Source organism: Schistosoma mansoni, chromosome 1, assembly GCF_000237925.1.
Source record: "Schistosoma mansoni strain Puerto Rico chromosome 1, complete genome".
In the NCBI taxonomy this organism is placed as follows: Eukaryota; Metazoa; Platyhelminthes; class Trematoda; order Strigeidida; family Schistosomatidae; genus Schistosoma; species Schistosoma mansoni.
Window position 1 is genome coordinate 26,623,171 of NC_031495.1, and position 21,079 is coordinate 26,644,249.

Sequence of the window (21,079 nt, forward strand, 5' to 3'; positions counted from 1 at the left end):
ATATAAGGACTTTGGCAAGCTCGCGGCGTTCGTGTATAGGCAGTTTATGCTTTCAATTTGGAACGCGTGAGCCTCTTCTTGTTTGTCTATATGAGCCGTGTGTGAGTGGACAGGTAGCCTACCTATACGATGTTTACCGAGTTGGTAGTCCCTGTCCTTTACACGTTTTTTTTATGATCAAGACAGTCCACGAGTGGAATTGTCAGCTCCAGCTTTCGTTTGTGCTTGATCCTGCTGTCGTGGGGCCTATCCGGATGCATATGGATGCCAGTTGGCAACCGACGTCTATTGGCACGAAATGCTTCCAGAGTTGCAGCCGCCATGTGGGAGGAGGGGAAGGTTATCTTCAGCAGCCGGGGCCTAGAGTCTCCGTCTCTCTTGGCCAGTCTCATTACCTGTTGGGTCAATATGTTCTTGAGTTTTAAGGAATGCTTGATGAATTTCCATTCCCGAATATCAGAGTTTGCTTGAGCTGGGTCCGTATTTTCCGGCACACCTTGCACAATGATATTTCGTCCACGGAAGAACGCCTCACGAGATTCCTTAGGGATGTTCCGGATGAGATTTCGTTCAGAATACGGTATGTCGGGCAGTATTCTTACGTTCCCATCGGACCTCAGTAAGTGACTGGCTAGCAGGACGTCCTCTACGTCGGAGGCATTCTTAAGTGTAACACGAAGCAGCCTCGGGTGGTTTAGGTGGTTAGAGTCCTTCCCCCGAACGTACGTTATCAACTGAGGGCCTGTGAAGTCATGTTTCTAGACGAGTAGCAAACAAAACACGCTTCTGATTCACAGTGGATAGACTTGTTAATTCTCGGTTTTCTCTTGGTTCAAATCGTTTAGCTCCACGATTATCGATTGGTCAATTTATGAATCGTTGACCGGATCAAATTGTCTCTTAAAATACTTTACCTTGATGTGACTTTAATTTCTCCGAAGTATTTCGGTGAGATGCATCGAATCTTGTTGTATATGAAACTAGAAATTGAAATTGAAACTATTAGCTGAAAATGATGTCACAAAATCTAGCGAAAATGACCAGAATTCTTTTTCTACCTTATTTTGTAAGAAATCCGTGTTTGAATGCAACGTCCATGAATGCAAACTAATAATGGTACTGTTGTTATTATTGAAAACTATTATTTGCTCCAATATTTTTTTAACGATATTGTGTAGATGTTTAATGATCCATGTGGTCTTTGTTGAAAATCTAACGTCTGTACTTATTATGATTTTTTCTGAAAAACACTTGTATTCTCATATTCCAGGACTATCTTTCATTTTGATGGCCTCATGAACTAACTATTCAAATCACTTAGCATTGATCCTATGACACCCATCAACTGATGACAAACCAAGTTGTTTTGAAGTATGAAAAGCTAGAGAAAATTGGAGAAGGTATTTACATGCTGTTTTAATGTGAATGCTTGTGTTACCCTCTAGGTACATATGGTAAAGTTTATAAAGCGAGAAACCGAGAAACGCATGAAATTGTCGCACTTAAACGTGTTCGACTAGAAAATGATGATGAAGGTATTCCTAGTTCAGCTTTTCGAGAAATATGCCTCTTAAAAGAACTCAAACATAAGAACATTGTCAGGTGTTTTCTTATCTAGTTTATCAAGTAATGAAATTTTTAGACTTTTTGACGTCCTGTTAAGCGAGTCAAGGCTAACAATTGTATTTGAATATTGTGATCAAGATTTGAAGAAATACTTCGACAGTTGTGATGGCGATATAGATCAGAATACTGTAAAGGTATCAAATAAATTGATGTACATTTTAGATTTTGATTGTTCAAATACTGGTCGGATGTTTGTTATTAGCTAACATAGGATTCAGCTCTCTGAGTAAAGACAAATCGTCTTCATTATATATGACCACCATACATAATGTACAGGTTTAGGTGATCATTAACAAAACATATTTAGACAGTAGTCCATTATTTTTATATCTTAATTTCTGAAGACGGCATAGGAAAGTAATAGAGAAGCAGAATAATGGCAAAGCTAATAGGATATGCACCTAAAAAAGAGATTAGAATTTCCGTTTCATAAAGACATGCATTTTTCAATTGTAACAGGTAGTAATTACTTTCCGACTTGTTTTTGGATAAAGTGATAGAGAAACCTTAGAAATTATAGTCCTATTCTTATCGAGAGCTATTGGGTTTACTTTTCGTCTCGTTGTCTAGATAACGGATAAAAGAATAAGTCTCATACGGTTTTCCGTCTCACTCTACACTTAAGATCCTAATCTTGGGTTTATTTCCTCGCTAAACATTCCACTAACTTATGGGGCAGTAATTATCTCTGTGCTCCGTAATTTCCTCACTCGGGTCCCAAATTAATTTCTTTCATTTTATAAAATTTCAGACACAGGTAGTTGATCAGTTTCAACAACTCATCATATGTCTCATATACCAATTTCAAATCCACGAGAAGTCGTGGTTTATATTGTTTGTCGATCGTCTGTCGGCTATTGTACTGTTTTAAAGGACAGTGGATCTATCTGTTATAATTTCTCTTATTACGACCCAGCTATTTCTGTTGCTTAATATTCCTGGACACCAATTCACTCGACAAGTCCCCAAAACAGAACGGGGTTGAGCATGGACGAAATTATATTCCAAATAACAAGGGTAGATGGAAGTGAGAAGCACGATAAGAAAAACGTTAGTATATTTATAGTTTTTACATGAAAAGATTCTAGAGTCTTCTCCAAACATCCACTAGCGCTGATTGAATAAGAAATAGCCAGTCAGCTTGCACCAACACAATCCTGCACGGCACGCGTTTTAATTCAATCTATACCCACCTAACACTATCAATGCATAGAAATGAGATATTCTCAGTCCTTACATAATAAATGTACCTCGGGTTAGCATATAATACGATTATGTGTTTAGTTGCTGAGTTGTAGTCCACTGATATTTAAGCTGATTATTTACCGACTATTGTCAAGAAATCAAAATTTCTAATTAGGGGCTGAACTTAGTGCTAGTGCGTGGTCATGTAGACTAAAAGACCATGAATGTGTTGTTGTAAGTACATACTCGTTAACACCCTCAGTGTATGGGTACTGTGATAGGAATATTCTGACTTCCGTTTCTTAGATACCTTGCCAGACCTTCTGCAAATGCGTCAGTAACGTCTTAATGGGTCAATCATGAATATATATATATATATATATATATATATAGTTATGTATAGTTGTATTCTATTGAGTAGAAAAATTGTATTTCCGATGTTTCGTAACTTAATGCAAGCTACCTCTTCGGAGTAGATAAGATTTATTTGAAACTATCAGATTGATACATACAAACTCATTGGTGGGTTACTATTTAACTGCTCCACAACTAGAGCTTAGAATAGTTTGTCGGAATATATGGTCAAGTATTTGGATGTTTTAAGTTATCCAGTTGGTAATCATAAACCACAGAATAAATCCGTGCAGAAAATAAATTTTTTATCTTAGATTTAAAAAAAATGATCGAAAAAATATCCTAAAGTCTTTGTGTTTTATATCCCCCAGCTTTTTATGTTTCAACTTCTGCGTGGTCTTCAGTTCTGTCACAGTCACAACGTTTTACACCGGGACTTGAAGCCACAAAATCTACTGATCAATGATAATGGAGAGTTGAAGTTGGCTGATTTCGGTCTGGCTCGTGCATACGGAATACCCGTGCGACAGTACTCAGCAGAAGTCAGTTTTCTTTTGATGACATATCTACTTTAAAAAAATATTGTTGAGTAGTCCTAACAAAGGATAGATTGAAATCACAGTATTACTGTGTTTTACATATAATTCGAACTTTTGGGCACTATATCTTAGGAACATATTTTACTTCATGACTTTTTCTGGTTTTTCGTATAAGGGTATGGAGTCATCTCTGTTACTCTTTTACCATAAAATATAGAACTTTTCTATATGATAGCGGATCCATTTAAGTATTCTACACATCCGTATTACGTCATGTAGCTATCCGAACAATAAAATGTTTCATAAGTTATGTGTTTGTCTTTAGGCTTGAATACTACAACTCAGTGCAAAAGTAGTCAAGCTGTAACCATGTTACAATTATATTGGAATTTAGTATAAAAATAAGTTTTATTTATCTAAGACGTTGCGTATCCTAGTCCATCGTAAGAGTATCCTGCCAAATGACTACGTATTGCTTAATACGTCTAGATAAATGGTGGTAGTTAAATTTCTCCAAATAACGTTTTGTTTCTCTCCAGAATCCTTACAATAGCATAGACAATTAGAGAATTAGTGGCTTCATACCGTCAGCTCACTTGACTATTGTGTGCTCTCCTCCGGTTACTTCTGTTTAAGGACTGATAATCTTCTTTAGACAGTTGGCAACCATATTCTGATCGAAATTGGGTTATTAAATAACTCATTTTTTTTACCTTGTCCTTAGACTACATTTGGTTTGTACAGTATTTACTTTGAGATAGTAGTAGTGTTCCTAAGACAGAAGTATCCAAATACTGACAACTCGTGATTTACTATGAGTAACATACGACGAAACCAAGCAGATTTACATTGTATACTTCACCCTCATTTAGTGTATTGCGTTTTTTGAATTAAACGGATCGGGTAGTTATGTGTATTTCGTGTTTGAAGTTTAATCTTGTCACTTATGTGGCCATCTAGGTGGACACAACCATCAAGCTCAGTAAAGCAAATGTCATATTCAATCGCTCCATCATACTGTCAAGGTAGATGTGGATAAAAACAGCTACTGATCATCTTACGCCCCAAAGGCTCTAAATAACTGCGCACATCTCTTGGTTTTCACTTCATATTTTTTATAGAGTGTATCTGTACGGTTAGTTCATCTAGAAAACACTTATTTTTTAAATAGTATCTGACTCGCCATCTTATCTATAAGGCTAGTGTTAAGAAAACTGATATAAATTGAAAAATAGAAGTTTGGAGACTATTAATTCAACTGTTCTCACTCGCTAACCTACATAACCATAATAGTTTAGCTATAAGGGGCTTATAGAGCATCTTATTTAACGTCCTTTTTAGTAAGTGTTAAAATTTCTCTGTTTGGTTACTCAAGCACTAGCTTGTGATTATAATAAATGTGTTGTGTCGGGATATATGTAGGCTTTTCAGTTGCATTAAACTAAAAACTGGCTTACATCACATGTGCACTATTTCACAAATCTTTTTTATTTACCCTTTTGGTATTTGACATAAAATAATTATCGTGCTTGAGATTTCGAGGTCGGCATTATTCACATTAATGTTGTAATCCCTACAAAAAGACAATGTTTCCTGCTGGGTTTTCTAAAGTCTGCCACGCCTCTCAGGACATAGGCTGTCGATCAGAGATCTCCAAGCCCCTTTGCCCTGGGTACTCGTTTATAATTCTCAAGTGCTATTCATTCTTTCGACGTATGCCCCCAGTTTCCCATACCATGTGTTTGGCCTTGCTACCTTCGCCTCGCCTCGGGAATTCCAAGTTACGGCTTACCTTATGATATTGTCTGATGATTTCCATAGAGTATGACCTATTCATCTCCAGCATTTTGTCCTAATTTCCTCTTCTGCTGAAAGCTGGTTTGTTGTTTGCCAGAGTAGTTTATATTTGATAATGTCTGATCAACGGATGTGGAGTATCTTGCAAAGACGGCTGTTTCTAAATATCTGTACCTTTTAATGATTTTTATAGTAGCTCTCTAATTTTAAAAACCGTCAAGTATGATTTTCTTATCGTTAGTGTTGAAAATTCTGACTTCGGTGTTGTCTGACAGTTGTTTCAAGCTCCAGTTATTCTTCAATTGCTGGAATGCTGCTCTTACTTTGCCACTTTGTACCTCCATATCTGCATCAGATCCTTTTTGTTTATCAATGATACTGTCTGAGTGCGTAAAAGCTTCTACCTCTTCCAGAGCTCCTCTATAAAGTGTGATTTATTTAGTGCTCTCTGTGTTATATTTCCGGACCTAGCTTTATTCCTTTTGAACCATGAGACCTGTTGCTACGGAAGCCTCTGCTACACCGGCATGCAATGATAGGGCTAAACCATCTGCGAAGCGTGAGTTATTTGGTTGTGTTCAAGGTGTCCACTGAATTCCGTACTTCTCTCTGAAATGTGAAGGTCTTCATGACCCAGGACTACCACCAGGATCATCATGTATTTTTATGAGCACTTCTTTAGGATCGACTGGGATTTACCATAAAAATGATTTTTATCGACTTCACTGCCTTCATCAGTGGGTGGGTAGCACTGGATGGTATTCATTTTAATCCCCTCTTTTTTGTTTTGAAGAATGGTGTGGTGATTCTGGACCCATGGAATTCCCATCTATAGGTGCCTTACGTGCTTCTTTGGAGAACATCAGCGAGAATCCTTGTGTGTGTATTTAGGGGGGGACTTTCCTCTTCGTGACCAGGTTGCAACAACAGATGTCCCGAAGGTGATCTTTTTCAGATTGTGTTCAGTGGGCTTCACTTATTCCAAGCACGGCAAAGTTGCATCTTCTCATTTCTGCGACTATCAGAATGACCTCTCCGATCTCTCACATTGTTAGGATATTTCATGTCCTTATATGTATTGCTCACATCTATCAATTAAAGGACAACTATACTATGAGGCAGTTCGTTCTATTCTACTTTACAGCTGCGAAACGTGGCCATTAAAGGTAGAAGATACTCATAAGTTACTAGTATTTGATCACAGATGTCTTAGAAATATTGCTCGCATCTGCTGGGATCACCGGGTAAGTAATAGTGAGGTTAGACACAGGGTATTCGGGAATAATGGTAAGTCAGTTGATGAGGTTGTAAATCTCCATTGACTGAGATGGTTGGGCCACGTGTTACGTATGCCTGAACACTGACTACCATGACGCACAATGTTGACTAGTGTTACAGACGGGTGGAAGAAAGTTAAGGGTGGCCAAACCAAAACGTGGCATCAGTGTTTGAAGTTACTAACTTCTGGTCTGAGCCCCAAATGCCCTGGTACGGCCGAGAGTGGGGAGGGCCCACCCTCTCTCTCGAAGTGCTCTCACACGGTCACGCGTATACAGCCCCTGCCAGGGAAGTCCTACTCGCTGCCTTCTCGTGGCACGGGTGTTGTTTACGGAATTGAGAGGACGAAAAGCGAATGTCCGGCGCTTTGACGGGTTGGTGGACACGGAAAGTCCACCTAGGGAAGTTGGAAAACCCTGATTCCAAACCAATGGTGCACATGGGCTCCAGTATCTTGAGGGAACAAATGGCTTGTGAACCAATCGTCAGTCACCGGCCACCATAGGACTGCATTTCCTTACGATGCTCGACTGCCTTGTGGATCAGATCTTTAGGTCAAAGGCTCCGGGTGTGGCCCCTTAAGAAAACCACCTGCTTCGGTCTGAGCACCCGGTCAGTATCATAGCCCTCACACAATTGAACGAAATGACAATTTTTTGTGTGGTGCATATATATCTGGTGCCCCCTTGTACCAATATTTATGTGTTCAAATAAATAAATAAATAAGATGCAGACTACTCGATCGGGGTCCGTGTGACTATCGTAACTAGGTGACATGGCTCAGAATCGATTACAATGGTGTAGGTGTATGCAATCTTTGTCTTCCCTTAAACTGTGAGATTAAAATAGCCTTATACCATTATTTCTACGAAGTAATTCTTTCTCCCCGTATCATATCCTTATATGAAATCTTTTATTTAATACTTCTATTGAGGTAACTACTTCTATGAATTTGGTGTTATCTTGTTGTGCTAATGAGGTGAAGCAACTTGGACCGATACATATATGTGCCTGGTCTTACGTTGTAGCTGACTGTATTGCTCTCTGGTGGTCGTCAGGCAAGTCGTCTTTGTGACATCTAGAGACTACAGGCTTTCATCATGAGGCGTTATATTTCTTCTTTGTAAATATCCTTCAGAATTCAATTGGTTTTCTTTGTTTTCCTTTTCATATCAGGATTGTTTTACGAGGCTGGGTTGCTAACCTTACAGCAAACTCTCTTTTACTTGGGTTTTGGACCTCCAGTTGCTTTAGATGAGCTGCAGTCGGAGTTCCTCTGGATTTAGTGGCTAATAAGTGATTAAGCCTAATGCTTCGAGATTTTATTTGGTTCTCATATTTCCTTACAGTTTTTTTATATACGTTCAAACTTAATTTGTCTGTTTCAAAACTTCCTAGGACCATTGCTTTTGTTTATTTCAGCGATTTCATTGGTGTCCCATTCTTTTTTTAGCCGAAATGAGTCATGAAAGCTTATTGTTATTTTTTCATTAAAACAACTCTCCTTAGGTTCTTTATCTATTTTCCTGATAATAAATTATCTAGTTACCTTTCGCATCCATTTTCGTTAATTAACTGTTGATTTAAGAGTGTTTTATTCTCGAATACTTTGGGGTTACTTTTAGTCACTCGATCTCTTTTACTACTTCCTAATCATTTTACGTGCAGATATGTTACAATTGTTGCAGAGAGTTTGTTCCTGGACCAACAGTTACCATTACTTTTTCTGAAGTTTTCATTTCTGCTGTTTTACCCCATTTTTCATCATGTCAAAAAATTCCTCCGATACTTGAGAATAAATTCTTTTCAGTTCCACTACGTGTTTCTGTGAATAGTTTATACTTGCTACTAAACTGTTACTGAAAAATTCTAATTAATGCAGATTTCAACGAGTTGAAAAGGCTAAGGTTTCAAGTCATTTATGTTTTTGAAACTAAACCGGTTTTTGTCAACTCACAGTTTCTCGAACTAACTTTGTGGATATAACTTTTGGTTAAGTAAATTCATTATCTTTCTAAATTTTTGATCAGTTTCTCAATTTGGTAAACAAATAATATTTCTCTGTCTTTAGTTCTTCGGTGATCAATCATAATTTCTAGTGTTCAAATGAGAGTTGTACAGTTTCGAAACATGAACCCATAATGTAAAAAAGACATTGTTTGGCGTTAATAACACAATAATTATTTACTTATTATCATTTTTTCACGGTTACACTGTTTGGTGCAAATGTGTTTCGGGACGAAATTCAAATATTTAAAATAAATACATTGCAATTTTCATTATCAAGAGATTTCCTGCTTTCTAAAAGTTGAATTTTAAACAACTTCTGGGGTTTTTCCTCCTAGGTTGTCACACTTTGGTATCGACCACCAGATGTTCTTCTTGGAGCTAAATTATACACAACTTCAATTGATATGTGGTCAGCTGGTTGTATTTTCGCTGAAATGTCCAATGCTGGAAGACCACTTTTCCCTGGTTATGATGTTGATGATCAATTACAGAGAATTTTCAAGTAAGGACAGAGAAATGAAATTATGTTTGGGTTCAATATGTAGTAACTTTCGTTCATTTCTGAATTTCTTAAGTATGGAATTCATTTAGAATTTTCACCTAATTTTTGGAATTAGGTATTATTAAAACAATAGTTCAAAAAACTCAATATCTTTTTGTGCTTATTATCAGAATGAAGGTTTGGTCTTGTAGTTTTCATAATTACAATGACTATGTTAACGAATAAAAATATTAATATTGAAAAAGATCATTTATGTAAAAAGGTCAGTTATGTCATAAACATAGGACGTATCAATGTTTTTTGCAGAGAAAAAGTAATAATGAAATCTCCTTATACCTTTATTTGCCATACCTAATCTTTTATACTAATACTGATCCTGTCAGTACTCCTACTAATCTGGGATTTGTCTTGAAATAATCTTATATGTCTGTTCTAATGTGTTATGACAGTTTGAATCGATTCACATATGTTAGGCTCTATGTTTCTTATGACTGGTTGATTGATGAAATCTTGGTCTGAAGTATCCTATTTAAAATAAATCAGTTCCATGTTTTAATCATTCACCTGAACAAAGATTGTACATCACATAAAAATGCTATGTAGGGACTGTCTATTTATCTGTACTGGACAGAGTTTCAGATTACACAGGGTTAATATGAACCAACATCATTGAATGATGTAATACAAATCTACCTTGGTTAGAAGATACACAAAAACGTCCTTTTTGTTGCTTTTCAAGGCAACAGATTAGAGACATGTTACCTGTGGAACTAAAATCAGTGCATTTGCAACCAGCAACTGTAAAGAGTTTTTACTAAGTTGGATTGATTCATTCTCAACAATGAGATAGATGATAGAGAAGATTTATAGCTCAGGTGGATGTTGAATAAACTTAATCTAATAATTAATAATGTGATATAATTAAAAATTCGTTGATATTAAATCTTAACGATATCAGTATTAAACTCAAAAATTTCATAAATTTTCTCACTATAATCAATAGAAGAATAGGTCCAGCTAAAATTTAAGTCTTTATACCATTTGTCTTGAACTGTTCAACACTAGTTATAACAGTGAATATTATTTAGTCATTTAATCAACTAGTTCTATAGTAACAGTAATCAACTGTTTAGCAAAGTTTTTCTAATTGTTATTAAATGAAGTTAAACAAAAATGTTTTTACTGATAAAAGTAAGTGTAAACTCGTTGTTATTCTAATTAACACAGTTGTCATATTTATAAATTACATCTTCATTATTGTATTAATTCGGTTAGTCATGTGTAAACAATTCTTACCTTTCAAATTATTTCCATTCTACTATTGGTTTTTATAGTAGATTCAACGAAACATTTCGTCAGTTTTTTTTTGGTGAAAATATTTTATTCTCTTCCACCCCCGATGTTGCATAAAATCTTACATGTGCGTTTATAATTTACTGCTTACTTCTCGTATTCTTTCTTCACATTTCTTATTAATCTATTTACATTTCATGGTTTTATCTTGATTAATTTTGTTTATTCAGATTATTAGGAACTCCGACTGAATCAACCTGGCCATCTGTTGTTGAATTACCCGACTATGAAGTAAGCAACAATACATGATTTGTCTAAAAAATAATTGTCTTTTTCTATCAAAACATATTATCATTCAGGTACAACTTTAATTATTCATTGGAATCATTAAATTGGGACATATTTACTATGAGACGTTAAAGACGATGTACAACTCAATGTTTTGATGTATTAATGAGTAGGATTACGCTAACGTCAATATATACACAGATTATGTATTTTGACTGGAACTTTGACTTTGTCCTGATATTATTCTGGTTCTTGTGCAATGAGACTGCAAAACTTGGATTTGGTACAAGTTTCTTGTATAAACATATCGAACGTTGGGTAGTTGACAGATATTCTTCAGCTGATCACCTCATGTTTTGAAACATGAAATTAATGCCCTTCTTATCTGACGGATATATATATATATATATATATATATATATATATATATCATGGCATTTAAGTTAAAATATAACTTTTGTTTTCAGAAAAAATCAATGCATAATCTTCACCTGCCTTGGCAACAGAAACAAACTCCGTGTAATAACTTCTTTTCTATTTTGAATGTGATTACAGTTCATTGAATTTAATTTGAGGATTTTATTTTCATATTTTCTTAAGATAAATATTTGTCTTAAAGAGTAACAAAATTCTCTGTATTATTACAGAATTAACAGTTTAATTATTTGCATCAAGTCCCTTTAAGACTTAAAAATATATTTGCAATTTTGCCTTTTAAGCAGTTTATTGATCTTGGTAAGCAAAGATGGATAGTGGTTAGCAGTGGAATTCAGGACTCGTGTTTCGTCCTATTTGGGACTCGTCAGCTGGATGTACCTGCATCTCAGAGTTGATGTTCACCCTGGGACACTATCCATCTTTGCTTACCATGCTTGTGAATTAAGGCTATATCGAGGCAATACGCACAGTATGCACATATGCCAATTAGAGACTGACCAGTTGCAGTCCAAACACATCGATGGGAAGATTCAAACAAACAACACTAAATGAAGTTTATCGATCTTTAATGTAAAGTGAAGATTATCATTTAATCATTTCAAAACAGAACAGAAACATAGCGAATATGTATTTCTTTTCAGTTAGATTGCAATATTCATTCACTTTATTTTTTTTGTTCTTGAGTAAAATATTCTTACCTTTGGTTTCTTTGTTTAATTTCATACTAACTAAACTAATTAGCTTGTTTGAAATTGAATTGAAATCAACAAAATACTATGATTATTATCAGAATGGGGGTTTGTGGAGATTGTAGTAATTTAACAGTTGAATTTATGATTCGATTTGAGCTAGACTACAACTGAAAGGCTAGAAGCACTGGACGACTGTTCCATGCTAGTATGGGGCTCCTCAGCAGCGCACATCCACGATCCCGCTCGCGAGATTCGAGCCCAGGACATGTAGTGGTGTTAATGTCTAAATTCAACCAATCCACGGTGCCGGCTCAGTGGTCTAAAGGTTAGGCGTTCACACATGAGACCGAAGGTCCTGGGTCCGAGTTCCGCGTGTGGGATCGTGGATGCGCACTGCTGAGGAGCCCTATACTAGCATGAAACGGCCTTCCAGTGCTTTCAGGTTTTTAATGGTGGTCTAGTTTTAATCGACTCATTAATTCAACTACTAAAATACTATGAATTCATTGTATTTCGCTAACATCATCAATTTTACATCATGTGAATTTGATAAGAAAACTCATTGTACACGTCAACTTAATTGTTTTTACCTGGCTAATGTAACACGTTAAACGTGGTTTTTCCAGTTTACATCTTGAAAGCCTTGTTACAATGTGATTATAAAGGTAATATGAAATGACAGGAAAAGGTAATTGTAGTTGGAAACATGTTGATTAACAGTTGCCAAACTGCATAATATCTAATAATAAAAAGTATTTTTGAAGTAAAGTCAATTTATTAATGATTGCGTAAGAATAAAATATTAAAATTATGTAGGTGCACAAAAATGAAAGGAATTTAGAAAATTTGGGAAATTAAGATTTTTTTCTCTTGTATGACCTATGTCATTGGTCAAGACAAAGATTAAGGTTGTACAAACTTCATTCTTGTTGAGATGATTACGTACATTATTCAGTTAATCTTTCGTTTTGTCATCATAGCGAGTCGCTTTAGCACGAGTCAAGATATTTATTAAGCTCTATTTGTATGTGATTGGTACAGAACTATAGAGATGAGTATATTTGTCCAATCGCAAAATTTTTATGTATATCTCTTTTTAATTTTACATCTAATTGTCTTGTCAATCAAATATGTAGGAATGTTATTCTATTCTTCTTCAGAAGTAAATGGTATTGAAAATGTTAAGCAAATTGTCATTATTAGTATTTTTTTCGCAGTATAAATGTATTTTCTCTGTGAAGACGATGGAATTTTTGTTGAATTATTGTCTATAAGAGGTCCATTTTTCATTTTTCCAAGAGAAAATTTTGTCAGGAGACGGATGGCTGCATCATTTATTTGTCTATAGAGTTCATTGTTGAATCAAAAGTGGGCATCCGTCGTACACATAAGAATGAACTCTTATTATACAAACCAGAACCAAAGTTTTTATGTTTCTGTCTATTAGTTTACCGTAAATAAAATTCAGTTTCTTGTGTTTTTAACCACCAGTTCATTTTAAATATCAATAAGTTTATGGAGGTTTTCCATATTGCCATTAAAAACTCAGAATGGTTTGCGAATTTATGCAGAATTATTCGTATCGAAAACAGGTTGAAATGGTGAGGCGCTTTTATGTAGTTTAGATAAGTCAAATATCCTCAGCGTTATCGTTCATATAGGTTTCAACATTTATTTGTCCCAACTATTTTGTTTTATTTTACTAAATGTCTGGATAGGAACTTTCACTATACTGAATTCTATCTTATTGTGTTCACATAACTGTTAAACGCACGTTCGATACATAGGAAGTATGACATCCAACTCTTCCAATCCCAACGTGTAAATATAACGGACAACTTGTTTTTTCTTTTATCAAAGAAAGTTATCTTATATTTTGGTAGTAAAAATCTCATACAAAAGTTGCGTATTTAACGTGAATATACAAGAATTTCTATACATGATGATAACCAATTTTATATTCATTAAACTTTTCACGATTTTGTGTATAATTATTTTTTTCTTTTTAATGTTGTCTAAGAAAATTGAGTTGTCAGAAATGGTTTGACATTCAGAATAATTTTCCAAAAAAATATTTATGACAATATTGAATAGTATTTGACCACAGATGTCTTAGAAATATTGCTCGCATCTGCTGGGATCACCGGGTAAGTAATAGTAAGGTTAGACACAGGGTATTCGGGAATAATGGTAAGTCAGTTGATGAGGTTGTAAATCTTCATTGACTGAGATGGTTGGGCCACGTGTTACGTATGCCTGAACACTGACTACCATGACGCACAATGTTGACTAGTGTAGGGGATGGTTGGAAGAGAGTTAGGGGTGGCCAAACCAAAACGTGGCATCAATGCTTGAAGTCACTAACTTCTGGTCTGAGCAGTGTTGGTAGATGCAGACTACTCGATCGGGATCCGCGTGACTATCGTAACCAATGGTTGGAGACTGTGTGTGACATGGCCCAGAATCGATCACAATGGCGTAGGTGTATACACTCTGTCTTCTCTTAAACTATGAGATTAAAATTGTTTCATATCTTTCTTTCTTCCTGTACTTTATCCTTATATACAACCTTTCTTTTATATATTACGACCACTAAATCAACTTCTTCTATGAATTCGGTGTTCATCTGGTTGTGCTAATGAGGTATGGCAACTTGGACTGATGCATATATGTGCCTGGTCCTACGTTGTAGCTGACTGATATTGAATAGAGAATATGTAAAGTTAATTATTTCACAGAGTTATTATTATTTAACCAAGTAAAAAAGAAGAATCTAATCATTTCGTACATAGTTCAGATATCTACACTGGTACGATAGTTATGTATCAGTAATAGTTCACTGTTGAACATTCATTTCTATCAAAACTTGTTTATTTGAATAAATCATTTCTCTTTTTAAATTTATATAACATAATAATAAATTTTTATTTCAATATTAATCATCTATTATCCTCATACAATAATCTTATAAATATTTAATTTATTCCATCATTTAAAATGTGGTTACATTAATTAGTTAATTTATTTCAATTTGCTATATCTAATATATTGTTATCATCATTCAACTTATTTATTACGTTATCTTTATTGATCTACTAGCCATTTACTGTAATGTACCCTCGTACAATGAATTGGCATCAAGTTGTTCCGAAAATGTCATTTCGTGGTCGTGATTTATTACAAGTAGGCGAAAAAAATGTTTTATTTTTTGTATTGTTCTATACGTGTAACTTTTTGAATGGATTATTTTGTCCTCTATACTATATTTAGTAAATGTTTGATATATAGCTAGATTCAGGACATGATTCATGTTTCTTTAGGTAAATGTAACTGCACCTAGGTGTTAAAGTTTACAGTGAGATTCAATTCTAGTACATTTATATCTTCAAATTTCAATGTTATTCAGTAAGCTGTTGGCTCCACATAATCACTAGCTTATTGAACTAGCACGAAGTTATTCGTAATGTTTTGTACTTTCTCAGAATTGATGTTCAAAAGTTCTAAATTAGACGAGACACTTCATGGAATCCACTGTTAACGACAATCCAATAATAAACAAACATATGTAACTACAATTAATGTCCAGGCATCAACTCTAGTTTACAATATGCCAACAGAGACTGATCAAATACAGTCGTCAATATTAAAATACCGAAACTAATAGATTTGCCATTTCTTTATTTTGTATATAGTTTTATGGATTTTTATCATTTAGTGTTATAAATTCTAACCAATAAGAATAAGATCGTTAAGGATCAAGGGGTAATATGTACGTAAGTTTCATTGACAAATGTTAGTTGATGATGCGTTGAAAAACGAGGAGAGTGTCGCATCATAATCTTAAACTCTCCAATAGTCCGCTATGCTTCATGAAATCGAACCCAGAACCTTCAGTTTTCATATAGAGCTTGTTGCCAATTCGACCATTGAGTCAATATTGACTCATCCATCCTGTATACGATTTTATTGATGGTTTACTACTTGGCTAGATAATACTACTATTAAGCTAGATAATAACTAAGTAATCTTATATGTCCATAAACATTTATTAGGAAGGTACTTATAATCGGGATGGTTCAGTTGCTTACATGGAACTGAATAACTTTCTAGGGGTTTCAAATCCATATCTCCTAGGTTCGTTACCATCACTCTGATATTTCAGAAGAGACTAACTACTAACACCATTAGGTTATTAATGTGATTCAGTGAATTAATACGATGATAACGAGCGTGCTATACTGAACAGCATGAATTGAAAACATCATGATTGTCTCCCATTATTATGGCTTTTGTCTGGTATATTTTATCACATGATTAATTCTACCAATTAGAACCCCGACTTATATGACCAGACCAATGACACATAAATCAGTGTCAGAAGCCCTATCTGTTTGAGTCTAGAACGCAGCTTCTACTGTATGAGTCATATATTTCAGACATACTTGACTTATATACAAACAAACCAGACCGCATCATACCATAAAATGGAAAATAACAACCATACAAGATCAAGCCAAAAAGTGACTGTGATTGTGAAAGGTAAATTAGTAAATCGTATAATAGTAATCAATAGGTCAAATGGAAGTTGACGAAGACTTATTTCATTGACCAGAAACATAAATATTGGTATTTTATTGAGTTAAATTATTTTTCATCCGGAAACTAAGTGCATTTCAGTATTTAATTGATAGCTTCCCATCGAAAATGAAGGCCAGAGTATAACATTTCTTACGATTAAGTAAAAATATATTATTATCAGAAGGGGTTATATGGAGATTTAGTATTTTCATAGTTGAAATCATGAGTCAATTGAAGCTAGACCACCAAGGAAAACCTGGAAGCACTGGACGGCCGTTTCGTCCTATTATGTGACTCCTCACCAGGTTTTCCATGGTGGTCTAGCTTCAGTTGACTCACGCTTTCAACTATAAGAAATATATATATACTGATATTCAGACAGTTTTAATCTTTAAAGCCTTTGTTCAAATACAATTCGGTCACTACATTTGTGTAGGGGAGATATGTGTATATGTTGAAAGTAAACTATTCTGTACGAACCTACAACATTTGAAGAATTATTGATGACCGTGCTGTACTATCATCAATTGTGATTGAATTTAGAACTATGCACTAGTGATTTCGACCTATATGACTATATAGATCTTTACTTAGATTGAGACTTAAATATGATGCGTTTGAAATTCGTGTGGAGTTAAACTCTCGTATTGTTGAAGTCATAAATTTGATTAAAAAGAAAACTGGTTCTTCGTTAGTTTCCAATATTTCTATAACTTGGGTCGGTTAGTAGTAAATATCACTTTTTTTTTCTTGTAGCAAATTTTGTGTTGTATTTAAAAATTCTTATTCCGTATTTAATTTTTTTTGTCTTTTTTTACAAATCAGCAACTTGTGGTCTGTAATCCAGCAGATCGAATGTCAGCTGATCAAGCATTAAAACATTCATATTTTGAGAGTATTCTGTGATATTAATAAAGAAATTCTGCTTTTCTTTAAATCAATTTAAAAATCGAGAAATCAAACAAAATTTTATCGATTAATTATTTACTTATAAAAGGAATGATATAATTCCAGAACAGTATTTTCTAAAGACATTTATTGTAAATGTATAAATGATCATTATGATTATTGTTGAAGTTTTTACAAACTTTGTTGAAAAAGAAATCATTAACTGTTGACTTTTTGGTTAGAAAACGTTTGTATGTATCACTTTAAACAAATCATCCACATTGTAAAATTATTGGTCCAGTGATACGATTCCTTTTTTCGACGAAATTATTTGAAACTTGGCAATACTATATATATATATATAGGTTTCCTAGAATAGAAGTCGAGTTATTTTGAATAACTCAACCGAGGTCTGTTTGAATCAGAAGACTGTTTCGGTTACTCAAGAATATATATATAGTTTACATTCAAGGTGTTAAAACAAAAAAACAGTCAGTGTTAAACCAATCAGATGTAAAAATGATGGGTTCAGAGTAGCCACATATGTAAGATACGTTTGAACTAATAAGAACATAGCTAGCTTGTCAATACTTGAATTAGGCAATGAAATAAAAAAGGAATGAATCTGTAGTGCAATACTTTGCTAATCTTTAACCTCGAAAACCGTTATAATACAAATCTCAACGGTGCATGAAATCAGAAGGCAAAGAGATGCTGTAACTACAGTTTATTATGAAATGACGCAGACCACAAAGCTACAAGCACATGAGTAAGTATCAGCAAACAAGCGTGAACAATTAAATAGGCAAATTTATAGTCAAATTGTATTAGGGCGCAGCAAGATAAGGCAAAAGCTAATAATAGAATTTGAGTGCATACATATATGGGGAGGCGGATTAGCCATCGAATAATATTTAAGCAATCAACGTTTTGGCTAGAGTCTGTCATGTGCCCTAGTGATCATAACAGTACAAAGATATATGCAAATTGTTACTATCCCAACGACAATGTCTGTTAAGTAAGTTAATAAAAAGACTTAACCAAAATTAACCATAATCGAAATTAATTGTCGGATAGCCGCTATAACTCCTCACTACTAACAAGTAATATGGTCATGAACAAGGATTTCACAGACCCCTGCGAGAGAAAGAATCATGAGGTAATACCCATAACTTACATAACTGTCTGACACAACTTTGAACTAAAACCTTGAATGTTCTCAAAGTCACCATGTCTATCCGCCCATTTATTTCTGTGCTTAGAACAATGTCTCTAGTTCATTGTCTGTTAAAGGATTAGCATCTACTGGCAGATGCATTATTAACTCAAATGACCAAACTTATACGTTCAGAGAACTCATTTTCAGGCTATCCTGCGGAACAAATTATACACCTTTACATCAGATTCCCAAGTATGCGACACTTACACCAATCGGCGGAAAAAGTCACACGCACAAACACCGTTAGCTCCCATCCACCACTGTCAGCCGAAACAGCCTTCTCCCCCGACCAAAAGTCTATGGCACTGTGATGTTTGTACGGACTAATGATTCTTTTGTACTTGACCGGTTGATTACGAGTTCCAAATACAATACGTCCATTTGTGCTCATCTAGTTCTACTTACTGTAAATCGCACTATTTCGGGAACTCTTGTTAGTACGTTAATTCGAATACTTCTAATCACTATACTGACGTGGCGATGGAGACAAATCTTGGACAGTTGGATATTAATTCAAACGGCGACGACTTCGAAGACTACATGGAGCTGTTCGAAAATTAGTGCATTTTCAACATCGGTCAAGTTCACGCTTGTTTGATAATAGTTCTTCTAGTGGGAATATGAAAAATTACTCAACAAAGAATTGTAAAGCAGGTTACAAAGGTGAGCACAGGTTTAGTAAACGTTTATCCTGTTGTAAATTTCACTTACGTAATTCGTGTGTATTTCGTCATGGTAAAATGGGGTACACCAAATCGGTCTGTAAAACTACTGTTCATGTCGCCGCTAGTAATACTAAACTTCGTAATTCGGGTTCTATTAATTTGTTGATTCTAATAATCATACACTATCTTTATTTACTGCTTAGAGTAATTTACTTCATATTCAAAAAAACGACTACGTTTGTCCAGTGATGCTTTTCCCGATATTATTATTGACACTGTCAAATTCAAACTCACAATTTCAGCTGAAAGGTTGAAGTAATTAAATCGCGATGTTTTAATTAAGACAACCGAAATTCCCATTTCCAGTATTACAGGTTATAAACTTCCTAATCTTCGGTGTTCTAATGTGCTGACGAGAGAAGGTGAATCTTCAAAACCCAATTGTGAAATCCTCATCACCGATTGCCGACCATCTATTATGAGTCTAGAAAACGTAAGAATGACTGAAGGACAGCTTTCCATATCGGTCACTGAAGACGGTTCTAACTGAAGAATTGGTAACTTGTTACCTCTTATTCTGATGCATAAGGAAGAAGTGTCAAGGCCTCCAAAAAGATGTAACCTATATTACTGCCATAAAATTCCAAAACATAAGTACAACGGCAGATAAACCAGTTTAGTACACGATCGCCAGAAATTAAACGAAACAAAAATCGATGATATTGCTTAAAAAAAATTTATCAAGAGAAATTCCTAAAAATATGAAAGGATTCGTGAAACAAAAAAATACATCAAAGATTCATACATAAGACAGACGAAAACAGAAAAACTTAAGAAGAACATTTAGTTCACTAGATCTCCATTTATATACCAACTGGTAATAAAAGGTGACAAAACACATTAAAACACTACCACCACACATGATACCACTAGTCACAAATTTTAGGAGTCGATTAGTTCTACCCAGTAACAAGGTGCATTAGCAGATCACAGCATGAAACATTGAGGCGCGTTGTTCTTGAAGATGCAGCACCAACATCAACCGGTGGAAAGAGCTACACTCACACACACACAACCACTAGCTCTCACCCATCACTGCCGTCGCCCAATGCCAGCCAAAACAACACCTCACTTCCACCCCCAACCCCTCAACCTCAAACACAAACCCACGACGCTCCCACCCGCCCGCCTCCTTTACCATCACCGCCGAACACCACTCCGTCGAAGACGTATCACCAACCCGGAAATCACAACAGTTTACAATCACCTCACCCCACTTCCCATTTCCAGCTTGTTGTTGTTGGTAGTGGTAATAACAATAACAACACCTCCAACAAACTACACCACCAGCAAAACACAACATTACCACTTACACACCATCTTAATCTCTTCTTAATTCATCACGACTCATTTATTATAAAACTCTAGCCACATTACGTCCTCTCAATCCTATCACATACACTTGCACACATTACAGTCATGAAAATATGTGGAGAGCAGGACAGCACGTTGAAAATACTCAAGTGTCTGGATGAGAGTCGCTTACATTTGAACAACAACATTGCCTGTGTGTTTACATAAATCAACAGATAAATAAACGTAAAATACCCTCTCTTCAATAAGTCATCGTTTCGACTTACTACAATTACAAATTATCAACCATATGACTCAAACACACAGCCAGCTTTTAATCCATACTACATGACATTATGATCGTTACCAATACC

General features: G+C 35.0%; 1 protein-coding gene across 1 annotated transcript; it reads left to right on the plus strand.

Annotated features, from left to right (window-relative positions):
* The first annotated feature begins 1,269 nt into the window (after window positions 1-1,269).
* Window positions 1,270-17,829, plus strand: Smp_073340 (serine/threonine kinase). The gene is made up of 8 exons (XM_018793860.1): window positions 1,270-1,400; window positions 1,446-1,602; window positions 1,643-1,760; window positions 3,537-3,707; window positions 9,125-9,291; window positions 10,815-10,875; window positions 15,102-15,185; window positions 17,406-17,829. The coding sequence occupies exons 1-8, from the start codon at window positions 1,349-1,351 to the stop codon at window positions 17,484-17,486; spliced, it is 891 nt and encodes a 296-aa protein (XP_018648330.1). The 5' UTR covers window positions 1,270-1,348; the 3' UTR covers window positions 17,487-17,829.
* The last annotated feature ends 3,250 nt before the right edge of the window (window positions 17,830-21,079 follow it).